A 12,247-nucleotide genomic window follows, 5' to 3' on the forward strand; every position below is an offset into this window, starting at 1 on the left:
CAACTGTGAACTAAAAGAAAAAAATGCAAAAATATATTTCATATATTGAAGAAAAACCATGAAAGGGATAAAGAAAACATCAAGGGCATATTCTTCCAATAAGTGCCCAATGAGTTGTTCCAATCCCACAAAATGCAAGCTTTGTCAGCATCTCAAGTAAAACGGAGGTGAGCATTCTATTTCGATGAATCCCTATTCCATATTTGAACCGTCGTTGCTTTTTGTCGCCTCAAGGGAGAATAAGAACGAGTGAATGAGCCTCTTTGGGCGAACTTTAGCAGAAAGATGCCAACCTTTTTATGCCCCGTGCCATGAATGATGCAGAAACGATCAACCAATCAATGTCGTAGGTAGTTTGTTGGAAGGATGGAAAGTGCACAACGTATTCTCTCTCTATTGGGAGAGAGGGGCTTCCTTTAAAAGGATAATTATTGCAAGCTACTATTGATCTGTGGAGAGAGCCAACGCTCCAGTTCAAGCCCTGCTTGCCAACGAACAGCCTTTGGGATCACGTTCCAGTGAGTTCTGGCAATGAGTCCGGGTAAGGATAAATTGGGTTCATAGTTGTCATATCAGCACCAGTGAGCTGTCAGATGCATTTTCGAACTCTTTTCACCCAACTGAGCCGATGTTTTAACTGAAAGATGCATATTCTTGCAACCAAACGAGTCTTTGCGTCCTTTCGGCAAGTTCCTCCCAACTTCGTTAGTGGCATAACTTAGGGATCAGCCGCGTTCCATCTCACCCTCAATTTCAAGAAGCAAGTGGAGAATTGAGAACGTACGTTCAATTAATTCTTGGATGGCGTTTGACTGTTTTTCATCTCAGGCAGACTGGCAGGTAGGCAGGCAGGCAGGCAGGCACCTTTGTCCATCCAGAGAAAAACACTCTAAAAAATGAGGTGATCCGCCAGACTCGTCGTAAACCTTTGATCTTGGGTAAGGTGCTCCAAGGTCAAGTGGTGCTGTTTTTTTGCAACAGACAGACTTGCCATCGAGTGTTAAGAATACGAGATGAGTGACGTCAATGCTCACAAAGCCAACATGGTGAAATGTCACGTAAAAAGTATTAGGATTGGTTCGAAAACAGGATTCAATCATCTTTCACCATGATTGTGTCAAAAGCAAAAAGGAACATCAAAACTATGTAAAAATGTGAGAGTTGGAATCATATAAGTAACCAATGTTGTCCGTGATTGATCATATTCCGGATGACTACAGGCTAGCAAGTCGTGTCTTGTTACGATTTCCCATGATTTCAGATGGCTTTCAGTCATTGTTAAGTTCATTAGCTTCAACCTCGTTACATCAGCTTGATGGAGTGAAAATATCTATGTGACATTAAAATCAGTTGATGCGTAAAAGTTGAATACCAAAGGAAAAAGGAAGGGCATTTTGCAGCTCAGATCGGCAAAGGATATCCTGCTTTGATAAACATTATTGTTAGAGTCGCACTTTTTCGGGTTAGATAACTAATGGTATGAAACAAGGAGCCTGGTTTTCCTCAATTCTAACTAAGAATAGCTCCAAGAAAAATGCAATATTTTCAGAATGGAAACAAGCCATATAAACCATATTCCTATAAAAGTAAAATGCTTTTTTTTCTTCCTGCTTTTATTCATTTCACGTGAAAAAAAAAATACTCTCAGTTGTTATCAAATCCATGTTAATCTACAAAATCAGGTGAAAGTCTCCTAAGCTTATCATATTTTTTGTCGCGACCACGTAAACAAGTGTCATATTTAATAACGAATTAATGGAAACTCCAGCAAAAAGATAATTTTTTGATGGGCCACCATTCATGATAGTGTTTTTCCGAGGAAATTCACATTAGGGTTGTCAGTGTCCACGATGGCAAAAGAGCAAGATAGCATACCTAACTATTAATTTTATCACGTACAAAAATCCTGCATTTCATTTTTCTTTCATTAAATTTTTGACCTATTGATTTCCGATTGAGATTGCAAGATAAAAGAAAAATAACTTGAATTCAAACATTACAGTTTACTGAAAGGTTTCTCAAGCATCTCAAATTCATCGACCCTCTGTCGCAATAATTAGTGCCATATGAAGGTTATCTCAGTTTGATTGAAATGAATATTTTCCATGTCAGTTCCGGATCTCCACGGAATATATCTGTCCAGATCGCAATGTGTTGAGGTGTAACGCTAACCGATTTTAAGCTTTATTTATTGTACACTAAAATTTGACCAACATCAGTGCGATGGTTAGAATGTTTCAGAACATGAAATATTGAAATTGCTACAAATGTTAAAAATGAAGTAATGCATGCATCATTCAGCCAATAACCCTACCCAAGAGTCGAGAGTTTCATTACTGGTTTTCATCGTCTGATGACACAGGTGAAGCCATTTGTATGGAGAGTGCCTTACATGATCCTCTCCCCTTTTTGCTAAAATAATGGTAGCTCTTACAAATTTGCATATCATATCAAGACCAGTGCTGTGCCTTGCCATAAACTGGCGGCTTGGGGAACCAATTCACAATTCTCGGCAAGATTTTATGCCGAGGTCCTCGTTCGCGCTCGAGTGCTTTGAAATCAAGGAGCAAGTGTTGGATGCATTAAAGCGAAATGAGTTCCTCGGTATTTGGTCTCCTCAAGCCTCAAATAGCCTTGCGTTTCTGCAATGCCACTGAGGCATCCTTAGAACGCCGTGCTACATCAGTATGTGAGTGTGTGAGTGCGTTGGTGTGTGTACTCTTGGGAGATAATTTGTCCTCACCTACTCCCATGATGTCATATGCATTGGCGCACTTTTCGTGAAAATGTAAAGTTGATCTTGAGTTCGTTAAGGAGGAAGAACGGGTGTCGTGTTGTTAGTAATTAGAGCGAGTTAGATCTTGCATAATACACAAAGGATTATTTCTTAGTGGAATAGCAAGCGCGGTTATGTCATGTAATTTGTGGTGTTAGGTCATTCGTATAAAATATGTTTGACATCTACAAATTTATGGTCGGTCGAGACTCAGCCATAGCTTGTACATACTTCATTAGTTGCTGACCTTTACTCCGAGCCTTTTCCTTTGGCGAACATTCATCATGTCTGAAGACAGACGATACTATATAGATCTTTCCAACCTCCAACCGCTTCAAAACTCTTCAAGTAAGATCAGATAAGACATTTTCCACCTTCCAATATTAGGACAGTCTCATACGTAAGAAATGGCACTTTTTGAAATAGTATCAAAAAATTGTGAATAGCGGTATGTTGGAAGACGGCCACCCCTTTTATTTCCAGACCAGACAATGTGCGATATCATCTTTATCGTCTTTGGAATCAATCCAATTTGGACTTCTATAACATCAAAGTTCCCTTTGGCCAGCAATCACATTTGAGTTCAATAGCCCTTGAAAGTTTCAAATAGCAATCTAGAGACAGTTAGTCAATGCTATCTCCAAACTATTTGGCTGACTAAAGCTTTCTGTTGTTCAAGGTTGTTTTTATCTCGAGATGACCATTGGGAATTCTACTCTTCGACATGGGATCCAGCCAGGATAAGGTGTGTGAGATTGTGAATTTAAGGTTTTTGATACTTACTAGTTGTTGGTATTTGTCTCGGATGGTTTACGCAGATCGAGCCATTTTTTTCTTTCAGAGCTTATCGAACGATCATTCATGCATGTTGTTTAAAGGTTTCATTACGCTTTGAAGCTCTAACACTTCAATGAAACAGTACCAAAATGCCTTGTTTTTGAAGGCCACTAAATAGAGACTAATATCTGAATAAGTAAAGAAGAACAGAAGGCCAATTGTACAATGTACATTATTCATAGTTCGTTTTGGCTTGAGGCTGCTTCCCTCAAAAAATCGATGAACTGATTGCTTGTGGATAACTTCGTTCTGATCTCATAATATTCCAAATACGTTGACATTTTACAGGATTGATTTCCTTGATCCTACTTTACGTGCTTGTTAGGCAATGTTATGAATATAAATGTTATTGAGAATAAAGATGAATTCTTTTTACAAAAATCACATTTGTTTTTCCTCTTGAACCACAAGACATTAATTTGACAATGATTGGTTTAACCACCACCAGATTAGGCACCGAGATTGATGGCTGTGCTCCAAATTTACTATAATGCTTTTTGCATGCCGACAACACCAAGGAATGAAATCCGGCATATTATTTTGTTACCACCTCGTAGCGAAAGAGAGATCAAGTTTGATATTAGTGAGTCATCAACTTCAAATACAAAGGTCAGATTAGACCTGGCTCAGTTTTCCTGAAAAAGGAACTCCCGTCCGTGTTTCTAGGGCGTGATTCCAAGATAAAAGAATGAGTTCTGTGCGTGCGAACGAAGACCATTTCGGCCATTTCCACAGAATGTTGTGGGTCCAATGGGGACGTTGTTGGGCTGTACAGCAACCCCAAACATTCCAATGCAATGCGATTGCATTTGCTGACGTCATCTGTGCTCTACCCAGACACCTTAAATTTGGCGGTACCACAGACATCAGAAACATGTCTTAGAAAGAATTCAATACGTCAGCTTGAGCTGCGATGGGCACATGTTCCAAAACCAGGTTTGGAGACACGGACATTAGTTATCGAACTTTTGGTGTCCAAGGGTAAATTGTCCAAGGTGGGGCCTGGAAGTTTTTTAAATTCTAGGTCGAAAAGTCTATGGCGACCTAGAAAGATTAGAGACCATTCCAAAGCAGATGGTTCCCGTGAAAGGCTGGTATTTTTTTAAATGGGTGGAGTACGTGTTTTTAGATAGGGAGATAGAACAATTTAGCTAGTGGGATTTCTTGGCTTTACTGCCAACCTCTTTCCTCTTCTATATTTTCCCAAGGGTTGAAGATGGATATTTTGGACTCACTGCCTGTCGATCTGATTTTATGTAGCAGTTATTGAGATATCTTAAGAAAAAGGCCAATGAATTGTCGAAAGCTAATACCCCCTTAATGCTCACTACTATTCCTAGATTCTCGTAAGATTGTTGGAATGTGAGGTACATTTTGTGATTTAGGCACATGAACCTATTTTTCGAGATTTGTTTTGTTCTCCATTGATCCAAAACTGATGCTTAGTGTCAGATCTACTCTCTAGTATAAAAAGGTATTTCAGTTGGCTTTAAATAGCCCATTATGTCGTTAGATTTGGTATCCCCTGATAACGTATTCGACATCGAATTCTGAAAATCTGTCGACGGCAAGAGTTATAAATTGGGAACCATTTGTCTGAAGGCAAATGGGAACAAAAATATCATCGAATATTCACATGGAGCTCAAAAGAAGCAATGTGGGCATTGAATAGCTGCTTGGTTTTGATGACATGATCAGTTGGTAGCGCACTTCAATTTTCAATCCAATCTCACAATATAAATGGCTGTTCTTTGATATCCTCACAAGAGATCAGACACTTCATTTCAGACTTGTGTACATAACACCACTGAAGCTCCATTCTAAGATGAATGTTTTTGGATGCTCTAACTCTCAATAACAATAACTCAACACGTCTATTCTTAGACCTGAACACCCAACAAAGATAAATGGGGATCATGACGATTGCACAAATTCCGAACCGAGTTGAAAGATAAATTGTGTTACCGGTTCAAATATTGGGACTGGGCCAATATTATTCTCATTTTGGGCAGCCCCAAAAACAATCTACGAGTAGCCCCGAGACTATTTTTTTTACTCTGAGATATTCGCGAAGAGAATAGATCTGATATGTTCAACTTGAAATCTGAATGTTTTGAAACTAAAGGCTCATTGCTCTTTGATAATTGTTGTACCTCATGAAATTAAAGATGATGAAAGACTGCCTTTTGGCCATCTTCTTTTGCCATGAAATGAAACCTGGTCCATTTCGATGCTTATTTAAAAAGCAGCTACCCAGAGTGCTTGGTCGATTTTAGTGTTTCATATTCCTGAACGTTATCTAATCATGACCATGATCCGTGCAATCTTGCTTGTTCCCGTTAACCACCACTTGTACCTTTGAACACAAGGCAAATTTTAGGAACTCGGTATCTTGACCAAATCATGTCTCTTTGACAATCTCAAATCTTTCCTGTCTCGAGCATATTTGCAATCTTAAACTTGCTAAATGTGCAATGCAATGCACATGCTCGCTAGCTATCCAATATTTGGAGGGTTGAGAGATAATGTGGACCCGAAAAGTGGAAACGGGTAGAACGTCAAGTGAATAGATGTCATGGAATCATTCCATGCGAGTGAAGGTCAAGTGCACTTTGCCAACAGAACTGCATACATCTGTCAACTAAAAGGAAACAAGAAGTTCCATTGTCTTGGATTGTTCCACACGTCAAGGTATCATTTTTCATCTCGACCCACTGTCTTCAGGCCCGGCCAAGCGAGGGTTGAAACACTCATTATTCAACTCACGGGTCTTTGCTATTATGGCTGGATTACTTCCAAACGAGTTCCCCCATTCAATACGGGTTGGTTTATGTCAATCTTGCTCCAAGGTCATTGAGCGTGGTCGCTACCAGTTCTCAAGCTTCCATATGAGTTGTTCCATATTGTGGTTCAAAGAACAAAAGACTTCTCCAAATAACAACCAAGAACCCATGTCAGTTTTTTTCTTCAAAAGACATCAGGTTGCCTCCTCGTCGATCTGTTTGGAACCCGAACCCAAATACTTAGTGCTGAAGTAAAAACTGCGAAACTGTTCCACTTTTCGCAGTTCTTAGAAATTGACCCTTGAACAGTAAATGTTGAGTTGAAATCATATTTCTATCATGAAATCATGATATTTGGATTAGTAGCAATTAGAAATGAACGAATTTTCTCGGCTCTATTTATAGGCTAGCCAAACAATCATTCAATGCCCACTCTTCCATGATTATAAACAGACCAAACGGATCGATCAGCTGTCCCATTGGCAATCTTCTGATCAAACCAAATATTGTAAAGAAGGTTTGGGGGAATTTAAGGGCGTCGAATTTCAGCGACACCAAGCCAGAGACGATGTCAATATTTTGGTCATGATCATAACGCAAAAATAACAAGCTTTTGAAACTAATGAAATAAACGCTTTTACCAGAACAAGGTGCTTAGACCGATGTGGATGCAATCCTGAGGTAAGTGGATTAGACTCTATTTTTTAAACCCCCAATTATGATCTGCTGAAGGGCCCTTCTTGTTCCCGCTTTCTCCTTAACGTCATTCGTCTTTATTTATTTCCCTATTAATGCGATGACAATGCGGTTAAGCTTCTTTTGAAGACTGGCTCTAATGAATGGCTACAGTTATGAAAAGTTACTTCGTAACCCCCGTCCATTATTGGGTCTTCGAATGAGGGGATGATTCATCAAGGTCACAGACAGACCCTTTATTGTTTCTGGTAACAAAGACTCCTGAAGATTTGGCACTCTTGGATATTCTTCTCGTTCAACCGACACCCAAATCGGCTCTCCGAGAATGGAACAGCCATGTTTGTGTCGTAATAGGACAGATTGGTATAATGAAGGCCACAACAGAAAGAGAAAAGGCTCATCTCCCATGCGTTTAACCTTTGTTAACAGTTTGGTCTCCTTTGAGATGTGTGACGCAAAAGTCTTCATCGCTGACCAAAAGTAACAGAGGCCTACTCGCCGTTTGGGATCCATTGAAACAACATAAACGTTTCCAACTGGACTGGCCTTATGTGGTTTCTTTTGTTCGAATTGAAAGGATGACACCAAAGGAGGAATGAGATAAAAGGACTTCATATTGGTCCACCAAAGAGAGAAGAACGCTTTCCTTTTTTAGGAACGAAGGCCTGATAAGATGAAAAATAACACCTGGCCAATCAGTTGTTAGGCAATTCCTACTCCATGGCTACCATACGTATGGTGTGCGTTAGAGATGATTGATTGCATCAAGGGCGTCGCTATTCCTGGAAAGTTTTTCCACAACAATCCAAGTTTTGTGCGGCGCTATAAAAGTTAAATTCGTTTCTTGTATGTGAAACTTGCAAAATGTGGAACTAGTTTTGTTGGCCAATATCGTTTTTTAACTATCGTTTGATATGGTGCGTTGCGCTCTGATTGATAAAGATCCCCAAAAAGTATCGCAAATAATACAGCAGAAATCGTAGGCAGGTTTAAAGCCCGGCCTGGACAGGTTTTCAGCTAAATTCCAAATGAACCTTGTGCTGAAGGGCCACCTCGATCTACCAACTCTTATTCGTTGATGGATGAGCTATCACATAAATTTTCCATCTTGAACTATGGGGGATTACATTCCCATTAACGACACAGTAAGTATTAGATAAAATGTTGAAAGATTGGAAAAGTTTTTCATCAAAATTCTTGATGAATACTGTATTCAAGGGCTAGCCAGATCAGCCAACACGAATTCATTGAAGGATCATATGGCATATGAATACAAAGTCAATAAAAAAAATGTCTTGAACTGCTAAAAAAGATCCATTCCCATTAGCGGTAAGGGAGGGAATCCGAAAAAAAATTCGTTGGTAGATCAAATAATATATATAAATAAAAGTCAATTAAAATGAATAATCTTCTCGTCTTGAACTGCTGGGATTCCAATCCCGGTAGCGGTAAGGATGTCCGCAAAAAAAATAATTGCCGAGAATGAAGTTTATACATCATTCGAACTACTTCGTCACCTTGCCCAACATCAGCTGTTTTACTAACCCTCACATTAGCCGTTAAAATGAGTAACACAATGAACGCCATCTGGCATCTGCATTATTCATTTTTTCTATTTGTTCTATGGTTCTCTGGATGGTTCTCTACAGTCCAAGGCAATGATCATAAGGGCCCTTATTTACAACGTCAGACAGCCCAAACAAGACGGGAAAAAGCACGGTAGATTGAAAAATAAACTATTAGCGACGTGCAATGAAAGGGATTTCTTTTCCGGACATTATGTGAGCCAGATTACTAATTATATAGGAGATTTTGAAAGAATTTGCCAGAAATAACGCAAATGCATTATAATTCAATAAAGAGGAATCGGCCAAACCGGTGCTTGATATGGCAGAGGCTGACTTATAAGCGCCCACCACATTTCGTGCAGCGGAATGGGGCTATTCAACAACGAAATATAAGAAGGGTCAGTACAGAGAAACCTTTAACTAGAAAAAAACCTGTTGAAGGCATCTTTGGTCAGTAAAACACTTGTCCAGTATCCACTTTTATTTCCATTCTTCTTTCATTTCATTTTCTTCTCTGAATATAGGTTTACGATCTGATTACGATCTAATGATAGGCAAACGATTTCTTACACTTTCTTAAACGTCTTTTGACAGTTCTAGTGATCTTCTACACATCAAAGGACTAAATAATTACGCAGTTATATTTAACAACATTGGCTAGTTTAGTTAGTATTGTGTCACCACAGTCCTGGTGAAAACTTAATTATCAAGACCAATTTATAACTGATGACCAGTCAAAGCAATGAGAGTGAAAAGTAGAGTGGCTATTTCATTTATGTGTTTGGCTTTGACTAATGTGACCGAAAGATAATAGAATGAAAAGCTTTTGAAGGCGACTAGCAGTACAGAATTTCTTACAAAAGAGATCGGAAAAGGATACCAAGAACTAAAGATGATCCTAGGTTGCCAAGCTTTAACGAGATCCTGTTTTTGAGAATCTCTTCTCAAATAATCAGGAAAACAATGGATTAGATATTTGGATTCAAAGGTCAACTGGAATCGCAAAGGGCAGGTGGCCTAGTTTCCAAGTTTCATTTCATTCCACTTTTATTAAGCCAAAAAGCCCTTGGACCAGAAATGGGAGGAGGGACATGTCCATTCAAGGCCATTTTAACATTTTGATGTTGACAAAGCACATAGACCAAATAAAACAAAAGAGCTGTGGGACATGCCCATTAAGGCCGGCACGAAACATTCCATAAATCGTAATGTTACGCCAAACGTGCAATGTGTTCAAGGACAAGCATGGAAGTCAGTCACAATAATATACGTATCACACAAGACTCACTTGATAACGCCAACCATCAAGCATGTCCTCTACCACAATTTCGAGCGCCTCTCGTCGACTTAAGTTGCCTTCTGGCACCCATTGGTCCACTTCTGCCACCGGTTCGATCAGGACCAGAGTGTCGTTGTTGTAGCCGTCATAAATGTTTGAACTCAGGGTGACGTTCTCCATGGCAATGGTCTGGAAGAGAGAGTGGGCAAGAATGATTTTGGTGAGACTAGATAATCAAGATTGACGATTGTCTGAGAGTTGGAATCCTCATGATTTCCGTAGGGACTCTCAAACCAGACTCACAAGAGGTCTTCATTTCCAAGAAGGAGACTCATTATTATCCCCCTGTACTTTTTTGGAATGTCATTTTTCTCTCTTCAGAAATGAAGAGAGGTTTATGGGTGAAACGCACCCTAAATAAATGTCATTTCCACAAGGGTTCGGTGGAAATAGCTTTATGGTATCCTGTTCGAGGACCTTTTTGAGGCCGATAAAAGCAAATTCATGACTTTTTCGCTTGCCTTAAGTGTCTCTTTTTCTGCTAAGCGTCACCTTGCTCCAAAAAGGATTGTCACCGTCATTCGCAATGATCCAAGCACCTTTCGAACAAATGGTGGACCTTGTTTTAAATGTAACGGAAACTTGTCTGATGGTTATGGCTTTCAATGGAAGTCTTCTTAAGTTTCGATTCACAACAATTCTCTATTCAAGGCTAGATGAAGGCTGTCTAGCCATTAAATAAGCAAACAAGAGCAGGTTAAGAAACAAAATATGAGCTTCCTTTTCAGATCTTCAATATTTGAAATGCTTCTCTACCTTTTTAAAGTACCAAGCAAGTCCTACGGCCAATTACGCACATTAGTCCGAAAACCGATCATGAATAATCAGGTCCTTAAGCACTCTCAATGAATCTAATTAAGAGCAATTCTCGTATGAAAACGGGCCCCACTCCTTTCGCTTTATGTTTCACGTACGTATCTACGTACGATCAGTCGATAAACTTACAGTACATCCATTTTTTTTTCATTGCGGAAAGTACAACATTCTTCTCCATTTTTAAGCGACACGATGGTGCAAAATGAATGACCGTACTGGGAAGAAGATGTTCTTAAGTACGCCAAGAGTTCTCCCTAATTCATATTTCCCGAAAACCGTTCAAACAGCAAGAAGAATGATTCTTCAAATTTGGTTCTCCCTTTTGAGCGTGGGCGAATTATGAAGCTTCCGATATAACTTTGACGTACTACAGTGTGAAATGAGAATGATGGCTATCTCCAATGACTCCTATCTCCAATCTATCAATTTGAGCACATAAGCAAGGGCTCATCATCTCAGCGAGAATGCCTAATTCAATTACCATGCGAGATGGAAAGTGAATGGACCCAAGCAACATCGGACGTTACTTCCAATTTTGAGGTTCATGTGGGATTGTTCGGTTCCAATATCCTCATTCTTCGAAATGTGGAACTTATGAATGAAAAACCACCACGACTCACTACGTATTGTGGTTTACGTTCTCGCGTACATTTTTTGTGCCGAAAAGACGGGTTGTCGGATGATGCATGAACTCCTCTGGTGGGATTTGCTTTCTCCTCTTTCACTGACACAACCTGGTCAATGGTCTTTCTGCAGTTAGTCGAGTCGTGGTCTATAAAACACCTTCTCTCGTCTAACCTCATCCAAGATGTTCTCCCGCCTCATGTTTTCATTTGTTTTATCAGATTAGGATTATTATTGGTGGAGAGAACTATTGTTAAAAGCGAGTCTACGCAGAACAAATCAAGATAAGTGGCGTTTGCCAGTGTTACAATCTCCAGGGTAAAGTGGCATTTCAAGGTTCATAAAGTGGTCTTGTTTCCAAGTTCAAGTAGAAAACGTTTATCTGAACAAGCGCACACATTGATAACGACCATTTCGAATAAGAGAGCTCATTGTTATGGGCCATAACTCTCATTTTAGGACCCTTGTCATGTATTTTTTCTCTCTTTACTTCTTTTTATTTCAGGCAAATAAAAAGCCGGTCATCCCTATTTCTCCGTTCTTCCCACGCAGTAAAAACCAGAGCCCCTTTCTTGGAACCAGAAGAGGCTCAAAACAGCCCTGAGAGAATTGCGAGAATCACGACCAATACTGATTGCTTAGCTCGTTCGCTCCGTACGTAATCCTGTCTTTAAACGCCTTGTCACTTTATTTGACGAATAATCGGAAAATGGGTCCCAAAACCCAATGATACGGCTCGGCCAGACAGATGGTCGTCACGACATATTAGAGATGAGCAATTATTGCGCTTACAAGTGTGATTGTGGCT

The 12,247-nt window shown here is 39.6% G+C and overlaps 1 protein-coding gene across 1 annotated transcript in view; it reads right to left on the reverse strand.

Moving 5' to 3' along the window:
* LOC131887059 (neuropeptide F receptor-like) overlaps positions 1-12,247 on the reverse strand; it is a 35,389-nt gene that overhangs the window by 13,122 nt on the left and 10,020 nt on the right. The window contains exon 2 of the mRNA XM_059235553.1: positions 9,949-10,128. Coding sequence (XP_059091536.1) covers positions 9,949-10,119 — 171 coding nt within the window. The 5' untranslated portion in view covers positions 10,120-10,128. The remainder of the gene's footprint in view (positions 1-9,948; positions 10,129-12,247) is intronic.

The sequence above is a fragment of the Tigriopus californicus genome, chromosome 9, assembly GCF_007210705.1.
Source record: "Tigriopus californicus strain San Diego chromosome 9, Tcal_SD_v2.1, whole genome shotgun sequence".
In the NCBI taxonomy this organism is placed as follows: Eukaryota; Metazoa; Arthropoda; class Copepoda; order Harpacticoida; family Harpacticidae; genus Tigriopus; species Tigriopus californicus.